The sequence below is a fragment of the Elaeis guineensis genome, chromosome 9 (genome assembly GCF_000442705.2).
Source record: "Elaeis guineensis isolate ETL-2024a chromosome 9, EG11, whole genome shotgun sequence".
NCBI classification, from domain to species: Eukaryota; Viridiplantae; Streptophyta; class Magnoliopsida; order Arecales; family Arecaceae; genus Elaeis; species Elaeis guineensis.
The window spans coordinates 90,864,519-90,890,260 of NC_026001.2; the positions used below are offsets into that span (position 1 = coordinate 90,864,519).

The window sequence follows — 25,742 nt, forward strand, 5'->3', positions numbered from 1 at the left end:
TATTTCTTTAGCAGCTCAAAATAATTTATAATTTTTTCAATTCGATGCCAAGTTAGCAGTTTTGAATAGCTTTCTTGATGGAGAGGCATATGTTGAATAGCCTATATGGTATTTGAAAAAGGATATAAAGATATAATCCTAAAGTTGCAGAAGGCTTTATATGGCCTGAAATAAGCATCTAGGATATGGTATAGCAGAATTGATACTTCAAATAAAATAGCTATGTCCAATATCCTTATGAGTATGCTTTACAAGAAAACTAATGAAACTAGAGATATTATTGATTAATTGGTACTTGAGTGATATGATCTTTGTTGAGAATAATCATAAAAATATTTAAAAGATTTTGAAGAAAACCATGCTTCTAGAGTTTGAAATGATGGTCATCTTTTTAAAATATTCAAGATACAAGGTTGCAAGTTGGTTAGTATTTAAATAGTGATTGGTGAGTAGACTTTGATGATAGAAAGAGTACTAGCAGGTTTTGTTTTTACATGAGAGATATGATATTCACATGATTTTGTAAGAAACAATCAATTGTTACTCTTTACTTATAAAGTCAATATGTGGTGGCATTATTTTATGTTTCTTGTGCTACTTGGCTAAGAGGGATGGTCAAGGAGATTCAAGTTCTTCAAAATGAAGTTACCAAGACCTGATTGATAAGATGTCTAATATTTATTTGACCAAAAATTTATTCTATGATGAAAGAAGCAAGCATATTTATATCTCCTTCCATTCTATTTAAGATCATGTGAATAAAAAAGAGTTGGAACTTGCATATGTCAAATCTTATGATCAAGGAGGATCTCTTCTACAAGCACCAAGCCCTTTTTAGAGTGATTGATAGAAAAAGAGCAATTAATAGGAGAAATTTAAATTTAAGATGTGGTGTTGAATAGTTAAACTTAATTTTACATGCTACCATGTTATATTTTGGGATAACATTTTGTAAGGTAAATTTGAAACTTCATGTGGTAGGTGCATGCTCAGAATCAAACTAAATATAATAAGTGTGTGGAGCTATGTTCTAAGTATTATGAGAGAGTCCAGGAGTCATTCTCCAATTGATTCGTTGATCCTTGTAAAAGTCACCATTTCTTTATATTTTGTAAAAAGAATAGTCTAGAAAAATCCTTAAGAAAATCCTTAAGTCACTGTAAGCATATGATACATGCATGCATACATACATACATATATACACACACACACACACATATATATATATATATATATATATATATATATATATATATATATATATATATATATATATATATATATATATATTATATATGTGTGTGTGTGTGTGTGTGTGTGTGTGTATGATGTGTGTGTGTGTATTGGGAAACATTTTGGGTTAGTGTCCATGAATGTCTCTTCAAGTTCTAAATAGTCATGTCTTTTAGAGCTTCTACATGGTGTCTCTTAGAGTTTATATGTCGTATATTTTCAATTATACTAATGCATGTATGTGTAGGGTACTTAGAGGGTTATATTTATCTATAAAAATCTTTGTACTAGTCATTTTTTTAAAGTGGGAAAGTAGTAATGAAATTAAAAATATTAATAAGTATTCTTAATTATTCATCTTTCTATTCACCTCAATATTATAATAGAGTGATTTAAAATTCTACTTGCTTTCATTGCCACTAACACATCAGTCTATCTCTTGATCTTCATGAGTTTCTTTATCTTAATATGATAAGTTAAATATTTTATTTTGATTCTTTTTATATGATGCATAAGCAAAGAACTCACCAGATAATTCTTTTGCTAGTTGTGTATGATGACTATGTTATAGAATTTTTCTTTCATGGGATAAGCCTTCCATAACTTGAGTATTTTGGCAAATTTAGTCAAACAATGCTTTTAACTCACTACTTGACATTTCTCTAGGAATTTCTACATTTCTATATTTGCATATAAAATTTTTAGTTTGAATTTGAATAATTACCTTAGTAACGTCTTTCTTTTTTACACTCTTTTCCTTTTGCTTCAATGATTCTACTTTTACACAATCTGGTGCTGCACCTCCATCACTTCATAATCCATGATGTTGTGTTCTTTATAGAGATATTAGGGCCTTAATTTCTTCATATATATAAATGAATTAGTTAGTATGATGATTATTCTATGATATTTTCTTATTTTGACAATAAAGGAAGATAAACTATGCCACTATCAAAGACTTGGGAAGGTTGATCAATAATAGAACCTAATGATCAACACACATAGATATTTTAATAAGTCCTGATGCTAATCAATAATTAAAACCCAACTTTGGGTTTACCTTCATAAACATGCATCATAATCTTATGTTTTGTATGATATCCTATTCATTCCTTAATGAATGGTTGATGGATAGTTGCCCATTTTTTCATTCTTTTCTCTTTGTTATCGATCAAGTGTTGGAGATTGGATGTGGTGAGTACTAGCATAAAAAAGATCATTCTTTGTTTGTAGATGTAACAACTATAGCTACTCAAGATCATGCTAGTACATGAATTTATAAATGCACTGAAGATATATATCTCAAAGCTTGCAACTAATAATTTAAGTAAGCATTCACTAATTTAGGACTACTAAAGAAGGCATTTGTGATACGTAGAAAATTGAAAATGGAAGGGGTGGAAAAAATTGAGGAAATAATTGCTCGTGAGCTAAAGTTGTTATCAAACTTCACCTCTTATTTATATAATTCTCAACTATATTTTGATTAGTTCGATAATTGCTTCTCAAATTATTTAAATAGTTAGTGAAGAATCCCTATTTTATATTAAGCTATTGAATGCAAATACTTGACAATTTTATATCAAATGTTCCTAAGTGTTCTTTTTCCCCTTACCTCATCATAAAGATGCCTTTTGAATTGTTTTGAATCATATGTAGAATAGAAAATACTTCTGAAATGAAATAAAATATTAACACAAACATCTTTTCAATTTCGTAGAACCTCATGTACCATGGGATTTATTACATGGCATGGCCCAGGAGCCGATGAATCAAAAGGCTTAAGTCCAAAGTTATGTCAAAAGAAGAGTTATGTTTGTAGCTTTAATATATACAACAGTTTTATGTAGTCTTTCCTTAGCAAGGAGAAGAAATGAGAAACTCATGCTCAACCTCTTAGAGAAGATGTTATTACTTTAATTCGAAGGATTATGTTGTTTTCCGAAGTTACAATAAACATAGCTTATCTCAGAATGTAAGGTGATATAACTCTTATAATGACACGAGAATTTTTTAGCTTTCTTCCAGTTATCTCCTCATCCATTATTACAATAGGAAGTGCTTAAGTAGATTTTTAAGAGATCAAGATTTATGATGTTAGAAAATAGAAATCAAAGTAAATGCTTAGTTTTCGATAAGCCAAATGACTAAATATTTAAAAAAAATCCAAAGTTATTTTTTTTTATGTGGAGAATTTTTTTAATATATTGGAGGTTGGATAAATATGGAAACATTTTTTGTTTGGAAGAGGAAAAATATTTAAGGTTTGAGATGTTTGAAGGCTAATATTGCACATTTGTAAAAAGAAAGAAAAAGTATGCTCAAACAAAAATATTATACAAATAAATGAGAAGATTTAACAATCTTTCATATAAAAAATTATTTTGAATTAGTTGCATTTAGAAATCTTAGTTATTTTATAGAAATAAACAAAATGACTAATTGATTTGGCAAAGATAGTCAATTATAATATGGGTGCCAATTGGTTGAACTAATAAAGTCCTTTGATGTTGATATAAGAGAAATTTGTTCAAGTTTAAGAGAAGATACTAGATATTAAACTTAATTCATACATTGGGTTATATGGCATTCTATATAATAAACTTAAGAGTCAACAAGTTTAAATCAAGATGTATGGAAAATGAAAAATCACTTTTCTTGAGTATTATTAGATGTAGCATTATATGGTATCAGTTTTAAAGAAAAAGAAAAATTTAGAAAGCCAAATATGAATGGTGCTTAACTATTTGTAAAGTCTAGTATCACCATAGTTTTTTGAGAGCATAAGCTCCAAGTCAATGCATATTAATAAAATATTTCTTATAATGTAAATAGAGACTTATAAAGGTGAGATACTTTGTATTGTGCTTTACAAAAACAATAAAGGTATATCTTGTTAACCATATGAATGGATATGATTATTTTTTTCTTTATTTGTTAGATTTACTAAAGAAGTATCTGCAAATTTGAGACAAATAAAATTGGTAATAAATTAATTGGAATTTTTGTGTTGATAAAGTTGACTTATGAATTGGTTTTTATAACTCATGATGATTAGAATATACTGTTATAGTATCATATCTCATTTTGTATAACAATACATTAATTTTTTGTCTGGTAGTAATATATTCTTAATTAATGCAATTGCCAAATTACCTTTTCTATTTTTTCAATTTAAATATTTGTTATAGTTATCTCACAGAAGTAGATAAAATATTAAAGATGTATATGCAATATTCAATTCTAACATGAATTTGTGATAATTTTAAAAAAGAATATCGATGCAATTTTTCAAAGAAATTAATTTAATAGCAAATAATTTATGCTTACTTTTACTTATTTAAGTTACTTTGCATTTGCATATTGAAAATAGAGAAAGAAATGCAAAAGTGACACATATTGTCAACCATCACTTAAATGGTATAAATTTGATTTATATTTTAATTAATTTTCTATAATACCTTCATGTATAATTATTTTTAGTGATTTCCATTATGGCATGATATTAATTTTGTGCTTTAATTATAATATAATACAAACATATAACTATAGTAATAAGTATGTTTTATCTTTAATGCTTTGTTCATGAAATGAAGACTAAATATAAGATATTTTATCAATTTGGAGAAATGTTTGGTAGTTTATAATTATGTCATCCAATAACTTGTCTTCTTACATGCTAACATAATGTATATTTTACAATATCTTCATCAAAATTCTTATTATATGTTTGGTATTCTGATGATGTATTTATCTTTTCAATATATAGTATGATGAAGACACTCGAAAGGTACCAAAAATGTAACTATGGTGCTCCGGAGACTAATATTATATCAAGAGAGACTCAGGTAAATAGATATAGTTATTTTTATTTTTTGGATTAATATTGATCTAAGTATCTGTTAGTTGATTATTTTGTTCATAATGAGATTCTATCAATTTTTTCTCTTTTTTCACTTTATTAATATTAATGTAGAAAAATTATAGATTTGATAGTCTTGATTAATAACTAGATGCCCAATTTCTTAGAAAATTTTTTGTAAGCATATGCTTTCATGAAAATTAGAAATTATATGATATTTTAATTAAATTAAAATATTACAAATATGAAATAGTTCACTTGAATAGAACTTTAGAAATTGTGAAATAGTAAGTATTAAAGATTAGAGATTTTTAAAATTTCAAATGAGACAATTGAGTTGGATGGTTGAAGAATAATAAAAAAAAGGGATATTAGAGAAATTTTTAAGTAAATTTTAAAAGCTGCAACTGATAATAATGTCATAGAACAAATAAACTATAAAGAAGATAATCTAGACATATAAATTTTTACATTATGATTCAAAAATATATTTAACAATATATAATATAAAGGGGTAGTGCAATAGACAGACAAAATTATTATGTGAATACTACCATAGGTTTAATAATTATTATTTATAATGGATAAGTTACGACAATCTTGGAACAAAAAATATGTAGAAAAATAATTTGAAACCCCTGCCTATCAAAATAAAATAAAATCTTATGTATGTGGTCTAGTTTTTACATATTTAGCAATTGTTAGGTTATATTATTACTTCCATTTCTCCTTTCTTTCATATTCAAAAATTTTCAATTTTTTTGACTCATTTAAACTAAGCTTATTGACCTTTAACTTAAAAATGGAAGAAAGAAAAAAGCACTCAAAGAAGTTGCTTTCTCTTTTTTTTTTTTCAAGTCAACCATTTTTTCTTATGGATTTGCTATATTTTGTTATTTAGGTTTGCTACATTCTGTTGTTTGATATGCTATTTATAGCTAAATTTATTATTAGTATCGAGAGAGTGCTACCATACTCTATGTTATTTTCAGATAACATAATCTATATTGATTGGATAGGAATAATATCAAATGCTAATTTGGATTCTATGAAAAAGCATGGAGGAGGGTTAAATAATCAGCTTTATAGATGTAAATATATAAAAAAAGTTTTGGTCAAAATAGATAAAGATAGAGCTCCATTTAAGATTCGTGGATTAAGTTATATTGAGTGGTTTTGTTTTTGCGATCAATTATACAATAACAGAAATATAGATGAAAACATAGATAACAGAATTGGAGCTGTTGGATTAAATGTATAGATGGTCTTTGAGCAATATATATTTGACTCACACCTTGGTGATTTCACAAAAAGGTTTATAGAATGATCATACATTTTATAACATTGTATGCATTAATGCACTGGGCAAAAAAGGTGTACAAGAAAATAAGTCAGATATGGGGATATAAAGTGTGTAAAAACTAGAAGCAAGAGTATATTAAATGAAATAGGAGTTAGACTAATTAAGGACAAAGTTGTAGATTTCCTCAAAAGATATAGACAATTTATGGAGATTGAATTTTTTTAGGTGGTATGGATGTACGCAAGTAACATGTTGAGAAACTTCACTAATGAGGCTTGATTCAATCTTGGTCAAAGAATGTAGTAAGAGTAGGGTAAAAACGTAAGATATCATAGATGGAATTTATATAGATAGAAAAATCTTGAAATAGTTATCAAGGTAATCTTGAATAAAAATGCAAATAAGTGTTTGCAAAGTTAATCTGGAGTAGTCGGAACACAGCTTTATGGTTATGGTTTGCTACGCAGATTTTCTTTCTTGGCTCTAATGCCTATTTCCATCTTCTTTGCCTTAAGTCCTTCCAATACTTAAAATAAAAGCTTCAAAGATGAGATTGACAAATGAACTAATCAGGGGAGGATTAAGCCTAAGTTTCGTCATTTGTCAGATCCAATTCATGGGTGGGAGTCCCTTGTTATAGAGTTGAACTTGACCGTTCTGAATAGAAAATTAAAAGGACAAATATATACTTATATGGATTATTTACCAATTCATTATAGTGGAAGGTGGATTATTTTGTTACGGTTCCCTTCAAGAGTTGTTCCTTAAGAAATTTTCACAAAAGTTGGAGCTACCTACTTCAAAGTAAATGGTCATGCAAATTCAAGATGATCAGATTCAAGCATCCATAAGAGTTGGACAGAAAAAAATTAGAAAGCAAAATGATTCAGACTCTGGCAAGAATGCTTGGAAAGGTATTGATGTAGAGCTGTAAGCTTCAAAGAAGGAAAAGTATTTATATCATTTTGAGTGAGAATATACATGGCAAGAAAATACCATTGCTCTCCATAGCTTTCATTTAGGATCATCTAGTTTCACTAAAATAATGTTCAAAGATTTGATAGTTTCTGAGTTAAGAGGGGGATACTTGTCAAGCATGTGAGATATTAAAATCAATTAAAAGAAGTTTTCTTTAAAGTTCTTAAATCCATAGATATAGAGGTAAAATTCCTCATCCATGGAAAAATTCCAAATCTGATATTTAATTTAGAAGGAAGTATTTAAGATAAATCTAAGATGTCTTTATGTTTGGATAAGGAGGTACGCACACCATTTCACGCCTGATATTGAATTACGAAGGAAGTATCCAAGGTATTTGTGTATTTTATTTATTCCTTACATATTTTTCTCATATTGGACTACTTTTTTCCCCGCTTCTTCTGCCATGATGATGGATGGATGGAACTTTTGAAAGACTAGGAAGATGTGGATGCTTTGTATGGCCAAGTTTGTGATATTTTTCTTAAATATCCTAACGAACTAGCAGTTGAATGGTCTGAAGGTCTAGATTAGCATTTAATGTGCCCTACTGGAGCAACAAAGATGCTCATTCACTAGCAATCAAATGAATAATGGAGAAGAAATGACATATAGGATACCAAATTTTGTTCTTAGTGATACTTCATTAACGTCCGTTGTTTCCCAGGCCCTTCGTTTCAGTGCCTTTCCTTTGGGTATATCTCTTAATTGTCATCCAGATCTTTCCAATAAAAACAAATTAACAAATTTTTCAAATTGCTCAGTAGTGTTACAAATTGTTCCGAGTTTTCTGATGTATTGGACACTTGCACACTTCATCTTTGTTGCTTCAAACCGATAACCATTAATCGCATCAAGTTTTGGCATTTCCACACAAGATTCTCAAATCTAACATAGCAACGAATTTGGTTTCAATCTAAAAGATGCATAGATATTTACACATATATCTACTTAATACGGGAGTTTTTCTCAAGTTTACCTTACTATTATTTGCCAATTTATTTGTACACATGGATGCTTGATGCTTATTTAATGTGGCCAAATCAAAATGGAGGTTCAAGAAAAACCTATATCTAATATTTGATAGGTTCCTGTAACTTCTTCTAAATTTAATCTACATTGATACCATGTACCTGGCCATTCTCGAAATGGTTGGCAATGATTTTGAGCTGGCCACAGGGCTGCGACCTAAATGGAGATCATTCTAGAGCTCAGAAAGCACATGTCCACATTTAAGATGCAATAACATAAGCATGAACTCAACATAAATGAATTCTGTTATCTTAATATCAACAAGAACTTAGTTCTTAAGTACATCACTACTGTTTTGGCAACGGAAGGTCTTATCATGGCTATGTTAGTTACCGCTTCCTCTTTTTCTGTGTAAATCATCCTCGACTCCCTTTTAAATATTTCTTTGCACCCTGCCATGTCCCAGGCATATTAGTGGGCCCACCTTTTCTACAATAGTAAACTTCCGTATAGATCGACCAAGAGGATTTTGGAGGATCTCTCATAGACTTGTTAACAGGATTTGCCATCTATATAAAAGTAAGCACTATTAAAACTAATAGTCCATAATACAATCCAGGAATATTCCAATAGATGGCGACTCTAATGCTTATAAAAATTGAAAGCATATTTCCTAAATATCTGGTAGACTATCATCCTTCTTTAAGAGTTGTTATGATAGATAGAGGAGGAGAGGAGTATTATAGTATCTCCCACAAGAGATGAAGAAAATAGACCTATTAGAAGAATGAATTGAACTTTAACTTTGTTTAAAATTCCTTCAACTCTCTTGATACAAAATAGTTCAAGTATATCCTTTTATATAGAAGATTTTATAACCCTTCGATACCATTTACATATATAAAAGACTAAGAGCCATATTTATAAGCAATACTTGAAATTCTAAGTGAATTTCATAGAAAATACTAAAGGTTATTGCTAATTATTAATAAGATAATATTAATTTGATTTATTAATTTCAATATCCTCTTTTGAAACAAGGACTCTTAGAAATACAAAAGACTCTTTAACTAGCAAATAGCATCTTTTAATTCTAGAAAATATCAAACTTGGACTCTAAGATCTATGCATAATTAAGTTTATTCATTTTCAATACTCTTTTTAAACTTAATTGTCTTCCATCTTTTATTCCAAGAAGATTCTTGAGCTTGTAGAATGGATCCGCTATAAGTGGCTTGATGAAGATATCGACAAGTTGATCATAAATCTTTATATAAGTTAACTCCACATTCTTCTCCTTTATATGCTCTTTTATGAAATAAAAACATATGTCAATATGCTTGCTCCTTTTATGATAGACCGAATTCTTTGCTAATCCATTGCCGATTTGCTATCCATATATATTTTTGTAACATCAATTTGAGAGAAATAAATATCTTGTAACAATCTTTTAGGACATATAGCATGGCAAACACATGAAGATGCTGTAGCATAGTCCGTTTCATAAGTGGAAAGAGTCACAATAGTTTGCTTAGAAAGCCAAGTGAATATTGCATCATCCATGTAGAAAATAAATCCAATTATACTCTTTCTATCATCCCAATCTCCTCCCCAATTACTATCTGAATAACCAAAAATCCAAAAATTATAAGAAGGAGAATACAATAATCTATGAGATATAGTACCTCGGATATAATGAAAAATTCTTTTTGTGGCCTTCCAATGTATAGATTTTGGATTTCCTCCATGAAATAGCTTAGTAAGCCAACTCCATATAGAATATCCGATCTTATGCATGGAAAGTATCTTAAGCTTTCAACTAAGCTTTTATAAAACATAGAAACCTTTATCTTGTCTTCTTCAAATTCTATTAGTTTGATTCTGCAATCAACATGGGTGCTTATTGACTTACAATCTTCCATCTTAAACCTCTTATGAATCTCTTTTACATATATTTCTTGAGAAATAAAGATGCATGCCTTCAATGTTTTGCCTCTAAGTCGAGAAAATATGACATAAACCCCAAATCTATTATCTCGAACTCTTGGATCATAGTTTGCTTGAATTTTTTCAAATATTTAAGTGTTGCTCTCTGTAAAAATAAGATCATCTATATGTAAAGAAACAAGCAATACGTTTTCATTCTTCTTCTTTATGTATAAGGCATGCTCATATGGACATTGTATGAAGTTATTAGCTTTGAAATATGCATCAATTCTACTATTATATGCTTTAGGTATTTATTTCAAGCCATAGAGTATCTTCTTTAACTCAAAACTTTTTTTTCATGGCTTTTCTTCATATACCCTTTGGGTTGATTCACATCGATATCTTCTTTTAGAAATCCATTGAAGAAAGCCAATTTGACATCCATTTGAAAAATTAATCATTTGAATTGTGCCGCAATAGAGATAAGCAATCTTATAGTTTCTATGTAAATAGTCGGGGCGAACACTTCTTTATGATTGATACTAGCTTGTTACTTATATCCTTTGACCATCAATCTTGCTTTATACTTTTCTACATGTCCTTGAGCATTCTTCTTCTTCTTGTAAATCTATTTGACACTTATGGATTTATGACCTTTGGAGAGAGTAGTAAGTTTTTAAGTATTATTTTTCTTTATTTCTTTAATCTCCTCATCCATAGTGGCTTTTTAAATCTTATATTGTATTGCTTTTTCAAAACAAATATTTTCATTGTTAACCAAAAGACAAATGAGATTAAGTTTATTTATTACCTTATATAGCTCTTGCAAACTCCTTGTTTTCTTTTGTATTGGACAATTATCCAGAAAAGGTGATGCTCTTGAATATGAAGATGAGAAGATGGTAAAAAAACTTCAAAATTCATCTTTGATTCTTTCACTTCTTCTTCCTTCTCTTCATGAAATAGCTTTTTATTTAATTGCCAACTCTACATGCCATCTTCATGGAACTTCATATCTCTACTAACATAAATTCTTTTAATCTTTGGATCAAAGAGCTGGTAGACTTTAGATAGAACATAATAGCCAATGAAGTTAAACTTTTCATTCTTATCTTTAAGCTTCATTCTTCTTTAATTCAAGTTACGAGCATAAGCGATACTCTCAAAAATCTTCAAGTAAGAGATACTAGATCGTCTTCCACTCTACATCTCTTTGTGGAGCTATATCCTCTAGGCTTTTTGTAGGATATCAATTGAGCAAGTAGATTGCATATTTTACGACTCCATCCAAAATTTCTTTGGCGTGTCCTTTGTCTTCAACATGCTTCGAACCATATGAAGAATGGTTTGAGTCTTTCTTTCTGCCATGCTATTTTATTGGGGGAATAGGATGCCATCAGATGCTATGCTCACAAAGTATTCAAACTCTTTGGATGCGAATTCATTTATGAGATTGGATCACAAGGCTTGATGTGGTAGCCACATTCTTGTTTCATCATTATTTTGAACTTCTTGAATATAGAAAATACTTCAGACTTTTTCTTCAAAAAGTACATATAAAGTTTTTCTACTAAAATCATTAATAAATGTTAGAAAATAATGGTGCTCTCCAAAGGATGTTGGAGAAATTGGCCTGTATATGTTGATGTGGATGAGGTCAAGTGGCTTCTTTGTATAATAGGAAGCTTCTTTAAGAAAGCTTCTCCTTGGTTGCTTGCTAAGACACTTTTCATAAAATTATTCTGGAGAATCAATATACGGCAAACCCTTCACCATCTTCTTGCTTGATAATTGCTTGAGGCCACCAAAGTGAAGATACCGGAACCTCAAGTGCCAAAGCCATGAACTATCCTTCAAACTTGCATTCAAACATTGAGCATTGACATGTTTGATGTTAAGTATGAACATTCTATTTTTTATTATTTAAACTTGGATTATCAAATTATTCTTTTAATCTCTCAAAAATAGACTTCTATTTTTCATATGCACACCATATCTTTTCTCCAAAAATTGCCTCAAACTCAAAACATTATTCTTCATCTCCGGCATGTAATAAATATTAAAGATAAATTTATACTTTTATTTTTTAATTAAATAAGAATTTTATCTTTATCCCTCATGTCTACTTTGGAGGAGTCACTAAAAGACATATGCCCATTTATCGATTCATCCAACTCCATGAATATGTTCTTATAGCTATACATATAATTGCTTACGTCGGTGTTTAAGTACCACATATTTTGCTCTCTATTGTCATCTTCTTTACATGATAGCAATAAGACTTCATCACCATCTTCTTCTTTCTTCTTTACATAATGAACCTTCTCTTCAACTTGGTTAGCATCATTATACCAACAATCTAAAACATAATGATCAAGTTTATTACAAATGAAATAACGAACTTTAGAATTACCATATCTTCAGTCTCTAAATGAGCCTCCTTGTCCATGCCCTCCTTTTGGAATTTGGCTTATCTCCTTTTTGTTATTGTAGCCTCCATATCCATAGCCATATCTATGACCTCTCAATTGCCCACGGTCTCATCCTCGGCCTCTCTGGCTCCTTTTCATTTTGGAGTTTTCTTTTCCTTCCTTCAGAGTGAACTTAGATTAAAGAGCTTACTCCAAACTCTTGCTTTTTTTTGTTAAGCCTTTGTTCATTAGCTTGTAAAGAACTCATGAGTTTATCAATTGTCATGGCCTCCAAGTCCTATGATTCTTTGATAGTGACTATGATATAGTCAAACTCAGCACCTAACGAGCGTAAACTTTTCTCTACTACTTGTGTACATTCAAAATCTCACCATTCCTTCTCAATTAGTTGACGATAGTCAAGAATCTTGTAAAAAAATTCAAGATGGATTCAGACTCCTTCATTTGTAGAGCTTCAAATTTGCCTCAAGAGTTTGAAGGTAAATTTTCTTTATTTTTTCTGCTCCTTTATATACATTTTGGAGAATCTCTCATACTTCTTTGGAGGTGATGGCCGCCGTAATTTTCTTAAAAGCCGACTCATCTATGACTTGATAGATGAAGTAAAGAACCTTCTTATCATTCTTCCTCTTATCTTATAGAACCTCGTATTGTTGCACCTTGAGAAAATCTCCATCTTCGGCTCCTTCATTGCCTCTTGTGATTATGTTCCAAATATTTTGAGATCCAAGCAATGCATTCATTTAGATACTCCAATTCTCATAAGTGGTGTTGGCAAGATGAGGAAAAGATAATTGTGAAAATCCCACTACATTAGCTATAGCTCTGATTTCTGAGGAGTATTGTAGTATTTCTTACACAAGAGATGAAGAGAGTACACCTATTAGAAGAAGAGAACTTTAATTTTATTTGAAATTTTTTCAACTTTTTTGATACAAAATGGCTTAAGTACATCCATTTATATAGAGAATTTTATAACCATTCGACTACCTTCTACACAAAATACTAAGAGCCATATTTGTAAACAATACTTTGGTTTTATGCATGGAGAGAAATTCTAAGTAAATTTCATAGAAAATACTAAAGGTCATTGCTAATAACAAGACCATATTAATTTAGTTTACTAATTCCGACACTCTCTTTTGAAACAAAAACTTTTGGAAACACAAAAACCTATTTGAATAGCATCCTTTTGATTCTAGAAAATATCAAATTTGGACTCTAAGATCCATGTATAATTAAGTTTATCTATTTCAAACAAGAACAAGTCATCTAGGTTTGAAGATATCATCTTTAATAGCGTGCCACAACTGAGAACTGGTAGACCACAACGAAGATGGTGTCCGTTATAGCTTTCTTGACACATCCTGAGATGAAGCCCATTTTAGCACCACCGAAAGGCATTCCAGCGATCTGCCAGAGTGCAGATAACCATTTGAATGTAACATTTAGGTGTTATTAGGTTTCTTGAGATTTAGGATGGGTGGAAGGCCTGGCTGAAATCCATTATTGGTAGGATCTAAGTAGGTACAAAATATGCTATGATAAGAAGGTTTGAGCACGATCTAAGATTTATGCTATCATATAATTTTTCAGATTAGGTGAAACTTGAGACATCAGAAAAGACTAATGGTTACTCTTTTGCTAGCACAGAGTAGTCAGCAAGAGTACTTGAAATTAAAAGCACGTGTTGAAGCCTTACAGAGATCGCAAAGGTAAATTTCAGTCTTTTCTGTGCTCATCAATATGCAGCCTTAGAAGCAAATGTGTATTTAGCTTGAATCGTTGAAGACCAACGGTGGCATCTTATTTCTGTTCTTTTTTTTATTTTTTTTTTATTTTTGGATCTTATTTCTATTCTTGCACCTCTACAACTGCAGAAATCTCCTCGGTGAGGACTTGGGTCCACTCAGCAGCAAGGAGCTTGAGCAGCTCGAGCGGCAACTTGATGCATCGTTAAAGCAAATCAGATCAACACGGGTACTGCGTGCAGAACATTTTTAAAGGAAGAATATTAAGCATACAATGTTAACGATTATTAATTTTCTGTAGTTCTGCTGCTTGTTGCTTTAGAAATTATTGCATTAGTATTGGGGTTAATGTCCCCTCCCTACTCCCTCGATGAAAAATAGATATGTTATATATGCTTATATGTGTTCTAAGACAGGAACTTGGCATTTATTTTAACATCCATATTGGTGAAGCTGTTGAATGATTCATATATGAATGAGTTTTCTTAGCTGGAGTCAGGTAGCTCGTAGTTTCTTTAAAAAAAACTGGATAGTTTGTGCGGCTACTGAAGTAATCTACTGACCAATTATCTTCTTACAGACCCAATACATGCTTGATCAGCTTGCAGATCTTCAACGAAGGGTATGATTAATAAAATCAAACAGCTTCAGAAAAACACTTTATTATTATTATTTTTGTCCCACCATTTCCTTCCTACTGCCATTGTTCTTTCTTGCAGGAACAAATGCTATGTGAGGCCAACAAAAGTCTAAGGCGAAGGGTAAGGATCTATGTAGTAACGAATAGCTCTAAAGATGAGTATTCTAGGTATATGTATTGTTTTACTGGTAAAAAACTATAAACTTCTCATGGATTTTGTGGGATGTGCAGTTGGAAGAAAGTAACCAGGCTGGTCAGCAGCAAGTTTGGGATCCCACTGCTCATGCAGTAGGCTATGGCCGGCAGCCACCTCAACCACAGAGCGATGGATTCTACCAACAGATAGATGGTGAACCTACTCTCCAAATCAGGTATCTTCTTCAGTGCCAGTTCTTTAAGTGGTCGTTTTAGCAGTTTATGAGTAGGTCTGCCACATTAACTAAGAAAAAAATAGCTTTTACAATGTCTGATGCCTACCTTCATACCAAAAAAAAAAAAAAATCCGGATGCCTACCATTTTGACTGGCTGATGTGTTGGGACCCATTGGTTCGTTACATTTGGTTCAGCTACAATGCATGGGAAATGCTCCACAAAAGAGATAAAAAATGACAGCCTGCTTACGGCTAAGTTGAATGATGTCAGGCCTAGCTGGATGCTCCATTTCTCAGTGGCTGCTGTCGGTTTTGGAGCTCCTTGTGGGCGTTCAAAGCATTGCTCTGCAAGGCTGTTCCCTCTCTGAGAAGATAGTTGAACCACTCCCAAACATACACACACATGCAAAAATGCATGCACGCACACACGCGTACACACACACAGACACACATATGGATAAGTACAACACATACCCTCATGCACATACATAAATAGAGACACATGGACACACATTCATGCATACGTACACAAATGCATACATATAAATATAAATATTGCCAAACATCTTTTTTCAATTCAAGACGTGGGACCCACTAAATTGTTTTATCTTAACATGGTCATTCAAGAAACTTTGGGAACCTTACTACCCAAAAAAAAAAAAAAGGACTGGGAACCTTATTACCAAAAAAAAAAAGCAAGGTAAGTCTAGGAACCTAACAAGCAATGTCAAAGAAATAGGACAAATCCTAACTTGAAGTTGGGCAAATCTTAAATGCTACGACGCAACCAACAGAAATTATGATGTCATGTAACACTAAACAACAATCTAAAAATTAGACTGAAGAAACTCTAGGCTTAGGATGCAACTACTAGATGATGATGTTTAAATTCAAATTGCTGAAATCATATTCAAACGATAGCTTTTCACAGATAAAGTATAAGATCTAGTGGCAAAAGTGTCAATGGCTACCAAAAATCTTTGAAGGATGCAAAGCAATGGATATTCGCTTAGATGAATATGCTGTAACTACTACTAAATGAACATGCAAATGATACATCTGCATGCTGAACTATGCATGGATGATGGAGAATCAGATCAATTTGTGAGCAAGTGGTGGGCTTGAAACTTAAGGATCTCTGCGAATCAGGATTAATGTTTTGAGTGGGAAAATCCAAGGCTGATTATAAATTTGTTTATTTCAGATCTGGAATACAAGTCAGCAAAGGAAAAATAAGCAACATAGATTTGGAGTTTTACTAAGGGGTTTAGAAGAGCTTCTGCACGGTAAAAATCAGTTAGCCAAGGTGAACTATTAACAGTCCAGATCAATCTTAGATAAAGGCCGTTATATGGCTCCTAAAAAAAGAAATGTGGAGCACCTTTAAGGTTGCTGGATGAAAGGCTTGGGCGATAGAAATAGAACTAGCAAAGAACATTAAAAAAATGGGACAGGAGACTAGATAAGTAATGATCTCACACCGATTAATAGGGACTGATTCCCTGGGCTTCTTATTCATGTTCCAAGCTTCACATGTAGAAAAGGGAAGAAACTGTTTAAGTCATTTCATGAAATGGAAGAATACATCACATCATGACAACAAAACCCTAAAAAGAAACCCTTAAATTGTCACCTACTGTAAAATTACTAATCATGCTACACTGTCATGAACAATACTAACCTACACCAATTTTTCTAACTAATCATGAGACTAGACTTAGTCGCTTGATTCAGCCTATTTCACAGATAAACAGAATCAAGCATGGACTAGAACCACTAAACAAAATTGACTCTAAGACCAGAAACATGGAAAGCTCCAATGAGGCTTGTTGATGCTCATGAAGATCCCATCATGACCACAGGTCATCCAAGACAATCTAAAGGATCAGATGTTTCTTTGCTCAATTATGTAGGCTTGAAATCCTTAGCAATCTCTGTCAGTTCCCTGGCTTGGAAAAATTGGCCTCTGACGGGTACAGGCTATATATGGTGTTCTCCAGCAACTCCAAGTTAAGCTTTTGTAGCTCATTGGCTATGTTTTATGTGCTACCTGAAGGTGGGCATCCTCTCCACTTGACCAAGTATTTTTGAAATCTACTAGTGCTGGTAGAATCTATCTGCTCATCCATGATGTCCTCAATTTCATCCTTTTTTTTCCTCAACGACGGTTGATGTGGAGTGGGAGACTATGGGAAAGAAGGAAAGAAAATGCTTGAAGTATATTTGTTTTTACTTCTGGTAGAATCTAAAGTCCACTACATTAATATAGGGCTGGTCCCATGTCTTTAGAAAGATCCAACTCATATGCATTCGCACCAATCATTTGCAATAGATGGTAGGACTTGTCCTTCTAGCTTGCACTTCATTCGGGGTTCCTTATAGGAACCTCTCGGGGTAGACTCTAACCATGACCATGTCTCCTTTACCAAACTCTTAGAAGCTGCATGTACATTTGCTGCAAATTTGTAGCTTTTATTGCTCAAAGTCATCTTTCAGCAAAGATTAAATTGCTTTGCATCCTTCAAAGATTTTCAGTAATCTTAGATACTTCTGCTACTAGATCTTGAGCTTTATTTGTAAACAGCTATTATTCACATGTCATTTCAACAATTTGCATTTAGACATCTGCATCTACTAGTTTGAGTACTAAGCTTAGTACTTTCTCCATTTTTCATTCTAATTTTCAGATTGCTATTTAGTGTTGCATCTAGTAGGTTTCCTAGGATTGTTCTACATCATATTTTGGTAGCAGAGCCTAAGTTTGCATCATGCCACCTTTCATGGGATACCTTATAGGGGATGTATGACTGAAAGATAGAGAGAGGACATACTATGAGAAATTTGCTAACAATTAGATGCCATGCAAAACCAATAGCATCGGTTAATTAGTGCAGGAGTTCATGGATGTCAAAAGTTGTTGAGAGCCTTTGGAGATCACTCCTACTCATATAGCAAATGGGATTGTAAAAGAGGAGAAGGTTCTACATGGCCTCATTGAAAATGAGAATATCATGAGCATATGCACAACTTTCAAAGAAGTATGAGCCTTGTAGGAGCTAGATAGTTGATATGGAAGTAGGTGATCTTGGATTAGGACAAAAGTTTTATAGCAAAGTGGAGAAAAATTTGTAGGGATGATTGTGGAGAGAAGGAGAAAGTAGAATAGTAGTAAAAAAGAACTTAGACTTCTATTTCTCTCTCTTAAACTTCATGATTACAAATGGGGAAGACCCCTCCTATTTATAGAGGTCCAAGTAGATTCTAGAAACAAGATTTTTTATAAATTTAGATATTTGTGGTGTAGATATTTTACAATATTTGGATATTTCTTTGGATCTTTCTAGAATCTTAGCCCATATGAGCTTTTGCTACTTAAGCTTATGTTGGCTTTTTTACCATAGCATATGTGGGTTGCCCAAAAAAGGAAGTGGATTACTTTCTAACAAGCTAACCACAGGCACAACTTAAGACAAGTTCTAGTAGACCTGGAGTATGTTGATGAGGTAGATCAACCTCCTAGGAATCACCTTAGACCACTACAAGGCAACAATTATTAAGCATCCTCCATGGGAAGGGTTTCATAAGGACACTAGGCCACATCATGCACCTACTGTACCTGCACAACCTGCTTATCATGGGTTTGAGGTTGATAAAGGGTACTATGTTTAGAGTAGGCACAATGTCTATGAAATAAAAGAAGACATCACAAAGAAACTGAAGATTAAGGCACCCAGCTTTGATAGATGACTTGACCTGAAAGCTTTTAGTGATTGATTGTCTAACATAGACCACTATTTTTCTTGGTATAATTTGCTGGATTCTTAGAAGATTAGGATTAGGTTTTGCTGAGAAGAAATTGATATGGTGAGCCAAGATTTATGGGACTAACATTGAATGATAGCTTGAGCATTTTAGGAAAGATTCTATAGATGGTTGGGAAGAGATAAAGGAAAAGCTAAAAGAAAAGTATCTCTCAACCACCTATAAAGATAAATTAATGGATGATTTGTCCATGTTATGCCCCACCAGTGTGTTTGTTACTAAGTACATGATTAGGTTCGATGAGTTGATAGTTTAGTGTAGGGGTGAAAATAGTACGGATAATATCCGTTCAGATCTATTTTCATATCCGAATCAATTCAGATATAGATAGAAATGATTAATATCTATATTCTTATTTATATCCATCAAAGAAAAATAGATTTGGGTATAGATAGATAACTATCCGATCCGTATCCGAATATCTGAATCTTCTTATAATCATATATTTTATATAATATTTATTAATTTTAAAAAAAATATGTAATTATATAAACATGCTATTAACTTGATTTATCATTTATTTAATAATATTTTTGATTCCATATTTATAAAGTTTAATCATCCAACTTATATCTGTAATTATATCCATACTTTCAGTATCTATATTGTACTAGTATCTATTTAAAATAAATATAGATATGAATTTTTACATCCAAATAATATCTGTATCTATATTTGTATTCATCAAACAAAATAAATATAGATATGGATATATTGGTATCTGACCTGTATCTGATCCAATTTCAGTCCTAGTCTGGTGTAATATTATAGAGGATCCCAATTTATCCTCTTTAGATTTTGCATTGGTATTAGAGTGACAATAAGAAAGAGATGTTGCCACACTAAACCTAATCAGCTGATCAGGCATTCCAGTTGGCTATAGAATTGGAGCAGTACTTGAGAACTCCTATATATAGTTACCAGGTTCCAATCTTATGCTAGGAGATCGCCTATAGAAGACTCTCTCAGGGAAATAGATATAGTCGATCCAATACTTTTGCACCTAGTGAGTGCTAAGGATAGCAATACTTCCATCTTTTGTTAGAGATTCTCAAGAAAAGTCACTTGCTACGAGCTCCAACAAGCATAACAATGCAATTGGATGCTATCTATCATAACACTGGTCATTATGTATGTCAATGTCCCTCTAAAAATATTTATAGCAGTATCCCTCTAAAAATATTTATAGCAGTGTTGAAGGAGAGGAGGATGAGGGTGAATTAGTAGAGGAGGACATGGAGAAAAGAGCAAGTGATGTAAAAGAGGAATTGGAGTACACCCTTGTATATGTGATGAGGTATGTCTTGGCACATCTAAGGGTCAAGAGAATCGGAGTTGCACCACTACCTTTCATACTTACATCAGGAGTGGTGATAAAAGTTACAAACTCATTATTGATGGTGGTAGCTACATGAATGTAGTCTCCTAAAATATCAAAGGTTACTAAAGTTTTTTGAAGGATGCAAAGCAAGAATCAGATCTATTTGTTAGCAAGTAGTAGGCTTGACACTCAAGGACCTCTACAAATCAAGATTAGTGTTTCAAGTAAAATGGTATAGGTTGATTACATATTTGTTTTATTTTTTATTTGGAATATAAATCAACAAAGCAAAAGAAACAACACGGGCTTGGATTTCCTTTTAGGGCCTATTTGGATGGTTAGTCTAAGGATCCTCTGGAAGTTGTGGCCCAAGGATCTTCTAGAATTTGTGGCCCAACCACTAAAAGTATTAAATTATAGACTAGGTTAGACCTATTTTTACAAGTATTTGGGATCACTTTTTGAGTAGGTTGGCCCAAATCCTATAAGGAGAAAAAAATGTAGTAGGTCATTTTTCTCCCTATAGGAGTCGGATCAGTCCACTTAAAAGATGATCTTGAATACTTGTAAACATAGGCATAACCCAACTTATAATTTGATGGTTTTAATGGTTAGTGCCACAAATTTTACAAAATTCTAAGCCCAACCATTCAAACAGGCACTTGGGGGTTTAGAAGAACTACAAAATAATAAGAATCAGTAAACCAAAGACCTATTAGCAGTTCAGATCGATCATAGAAAAGGGTTGTTATTGGCTGCCAATAGATGTTATATTGAATGCTGTTTAAGGCAGCTAGATGAAACATTTTGGCAATAGTAGGACAAACAACAAAGAATAGAAAAGGAAAATTAAGAAACTCGATGCAAGTAGAGTTGCAAAGAAAGGTACTGATATCACAATGGTTTAATAGGAACACATTTCTTAGGGACTTGCACCCATATTGCATGACTCACACGTAGAAAATTGGTAGAATGAGTTCTCTCATTCATCGAAAAGCACACATCATCATCATTATGAAAAACCCTAAAAGAAGCCCTTGTATGGTCAATATACTGCAACATTATTGTTCATGCTATACCATAAATAGTACCCCACCCCAATTTATACCTATAATAGCCTTGAACTTCCAACTAAGCATGTGACTGAACTTATTCAACTTGAATTCATTCTTTGTCACAATAAACTGAACCAATCATGGACTAGAACTACTGAATAGAAAATAAAATTAAGACAAAATATATTCTCTAAGACCAAAAACTTTGCAAGCTCCTACAATGCTTTATGATACTCATGAAGCTCTCATCATCATCGAGTCAATCGTTCCAAAGGCTGAGATATCTATTTACTCACCTTATATAGTCTCAAAATCTGTTGTGATCTCCATCACATGGCAATTCCTAGTGTGCAAGCAGGTCACATGGACCCTCTCCCAACTTGATTTAATCTCAATATCCATTGCAAATCGAGATTTATCATTTTTCATGAATCCCGTCCACCTCAGACTCAAAGCACACTCTGATAGAAGAGATTTTTGCCCACTTGTAGCTCATCCAATTGTGTCAAAAATCATGTTGTCAAACTGAGAACTTGGTTGAACTCAGTAGCCTATACTCCACCGTACCTTGGAAGCCTATTACACAAACGCATTCGCCTGAAGAATAATAATCACCATATGGTGGAAGTTAATGGGAATGATTTTTAACTACAAACATTTAATATCAGGAATAACTTTTTGCTATAAAAATAGAACGTTGCATTGTGGTTTTGTGATTCTTCTAGCTTAAAGAGCTTCAGTGACATAATGCATGATATATTTACCCTACTAAAAGAATTTAAAGACCACCAATTCCATAAAGTTATGATGAATGGTGTACTCAGACAATGTCACTTATCTACCTCCATAGATTTAAGTTTTACCCGTTGAAAAAATATATTGTTGCAGTATCTAGGGCACAATTATGAAAATCATGAGCTGAGAATAGAAATGCATGCTTTTATGTCATTGTGATCGCCACGCATCCTTTAATTTAAAAGTGTCATAATCTCTCTTACTCAATAAAAAAAAAAATAAATTTCTTCACACATTCATACTCCAGTCTGATAAATGCAAATCCATGCATTTGGATTATCTCTTCTGAATATCATGAAAATGAAATCCTTTTTTAGATCACCAATCACGGAGTGAGAACCATTTATCAATCACATTTAGTCTATTAATTTTAATCACGGTGTTCTGTTATCTTCCCTGCAGGTATCCTCCAGAACAAATAACAATCGCAGCAGCACCCGGGTCAAGTGTGAGTACTTATATGCCAGGATGGCTTGCATAAGGGCAACTAATTGATTTCCTCTGTATATGCCCTCAGGGCATATTGTATGTTGTGTCGCAAAGACATTTGCACTCCACTTGTTGATTGTAATGGTTTGTAATGTTATTGCTAGTTAAACAATATTGTCTACAGACCTATCCTATAAAAATTCCTATAAGGGAGCTATTCTAACTGCATTTGAATGTTTTGTTTCTATATTCATGCTTAATTTTCTGTATCTATGTGTACGTAGTATGATCGCTGGGTGATAATTTTGATCAGGCTAGTTTAGTTGTAGGTACAAGTAAGCTGAAAGAGGTGACAACAATCAAGTGGATCTCGTTATGCTGCGAATTTTCATGATGGTTTTATCATTTTGTTTGCACTTTTCACTTGTTAATATTTCGTTGTGCTGAAATCATATGCAAATATCGAGTCGTTGAGTGGTTGGTTGAATGCTCTGCTCTCCTATCCATGTACCATCATTCTTGCAGTGGGGAGTTGTTGGAGAAGGAAACAAGGCTTGGAGTTGTGAGCTGGGAAACGAGCAGCCTCAAAATTCTGTGACTTTGTGGATGCCATAAATCATCAATATAAACATGTTAAAAATATCCAAAAATCTTGGATTTTGTTATAGTATTGGATCCAATACCACCCATTTTTCTCTGCTTGCATGTCTTCCACTTCAAGGGCATAGGGTTCATGCTTAGAGGTATCAATATATCTCCTTGATAACTGTGATCCTATGTCCATTCACTGGTTCATGCTTTTTAGCATGCTAGTGAAACCCGACTACAGGAGTTGATGACTATTGAGCAGAGAGTATGTTGCCACTAGGAGTTTTTGTTCAACAATAGCAACCATTTTGTTGTTTTTCGAGTTTGCTTTGCTATCAATCCTAATGAGCAAAGATATAGGATTTTATTGCACACTTTTGCTTCTATATTGTCACATGCAGCTAGTGCAACGATGTGTGTAGCAATCAAAGACATAACTTCGACATAAAGTATGCAGAGTGAACAAATGATGCCATCTAGCTGTGAATCAAATCTTTTTTTGAGCTTACAAAGCTCTCATATGATATTGTCACGCCCCCAACCTGTGATAGTGAGTTAGGAGTCATGGTAACCACCACATATTCTTAAGAAACTCTCTCCATAAGCATATAAGGTATCTAAATATCATAAAGCAACAACAAAATAAATGATCAATAAATTAATGTTCAAACTTAATTTAAATAACTAAATCAAATATCTTATAAAATAATAATCTAAAGTATCACATCAAATTTTAATAAATTTTAATCTAAAATATATTTTTTTAAATATATAAAAATAATAAAATATAGAATAATGAACTTGACAGTTCAGTAAGTAATGAAAATTTTAGTTAGATAAGTCCAATAATAATAATATACTGAAATAAACATGTGCAGTACATTAATTCAAAATATGTGGTACCACTCAACATAAGAACCATATGAATTTAATCTTTTCAAATTTTAATTTTTATTCATAAATTAATTCATTTCAAAATATCTAATTCACCTCGACAACTATGAACTATGGCTATACTTATATCCTGTGGGTATGTCTAAATTAGATTAGAATAGTCAAAGTGCTAATGTATAATCTCTGCTAATAGTGTATGGATGTACTAATATATAATTTCACTTGTAGGGTATCGATATACCAACATATAATTCTTACTAATAGGATATCGATATACTAGTACAACCACTACTGACAGGGTATCGATGGACAAGTGCATAACCCCATTGATAGGGTATTAATGTACTAGTGTACAAGCTCCGCTAATGGGTATCAATATATCAGTGCATAAACTTCACTGATAGAATATCGATGTATTAACGTACTAGCTCACTGATAGGATTTCAATACATAGTTAGGTTATGAGTCAAAATTTACCTTGATTCAAATCTCATTTTTCATAAAATCAATTTTATATTTCAATTGAATAATATGCAAAACTATTCAGAATCAAAATAAATCAATTGCAATTCTATAGTAGAATCAATACACATTTAATAATGCATCAACCAATATTCTATAATAAAATAAATTTAATAAATAAATATCATGCATCATATTCATAAATCACAAATAATATGACTTAAAGTTTGATAATATAAATCCTACATAATTTTTTGATAAATATAAAAAAAAAGTGAAGCATTATTTATATTATATGTACTCCAACAAATTCAAATAATCCAAATTTTTTTTGCAAAATCTTTAATTATAGATCATATCGTGATATCCCATCGTTGAATATTTTTTTGTTTAGATGACTATACCCATATATAGAATTAAGTCTAATAATTAAAAAAGATACAGATAATTAAGAAAGACAGGATTGATAGATAGTTACATCTAACAGTCCAAATCGATTCGATCATGAAGTGATTCAATCAAGATCAAACTAGAATATAACTGGCTCCAAAGAAATCAAAGGCAATCATATCTAGTGATATGTAACGAGGGCCAAATAGTAGCGATCGATATTATAATCAGCCCCATCAAGATGAATTTATTTGATTATGATTAAATTAGGATACAGATGAGTCAATAGAAATCAAGGGGCTCAAACTTCAAAAGTTCGACAAGGACCAAGGGGAGGGCCAGCACACTGCCCTATAACCATGGATCAAGGCCGCCTTCACTAGGATCAATCAAAATTATTAAGAAGATCATTTTGTTGAATCCAACAATCCTAGAAAGAGAAAATTCATGTAAAGGGATAAACAATCTAAAGAAAGAAACTTGTAGAGAAAGAAAGTATGGAAGAGAAAGGAAA

The 25,742-nt window shown here is 32.0% G+C and overlaps 1 protein-coding gene across 2 annotated transcripts in view; it reads left to right on the forward strand.

Annotated features, from left to right (window-relative positions):
- Positions 1–23,122, forward strand: part of LOC105042148 (agamous-like MADS-box protein AGL9 homolog) — a 29,284-nt gene extending 6,162 nt beyond the window's left edge. Inside the window, exons 2-9 of one of the 2 annotated variants that reach the window (XM_073242945.1) lie at positions 2,954–3,025; positions 5,003–5,081; positions 14,363–14,424; positions 14,590–14,689; positions 15,041–15,082; positions 15,180–15,221; positions 15,332–15,471; positions 22,868–23,122. In XM_073242945.1, the coding sequence (XP_073099046.1) occupies positions 2,954–3,025; positions 5,003–5,081; positions 14,363–14,424; positions 14,590–14,689; positions 15,041–15,082; positions 15,180–15,221; positions 15,332–15,471; positions 22,868–22,946 (616 nt within the window). In that variant the 3' untranslated portion in view covers positions 22,947–23,122. 2 annotated transcript variants of the gene reach the window in all.
- The last annotated feature ends 2,620 nt before the right edge of the window (positions 23,123–25,742 follow it).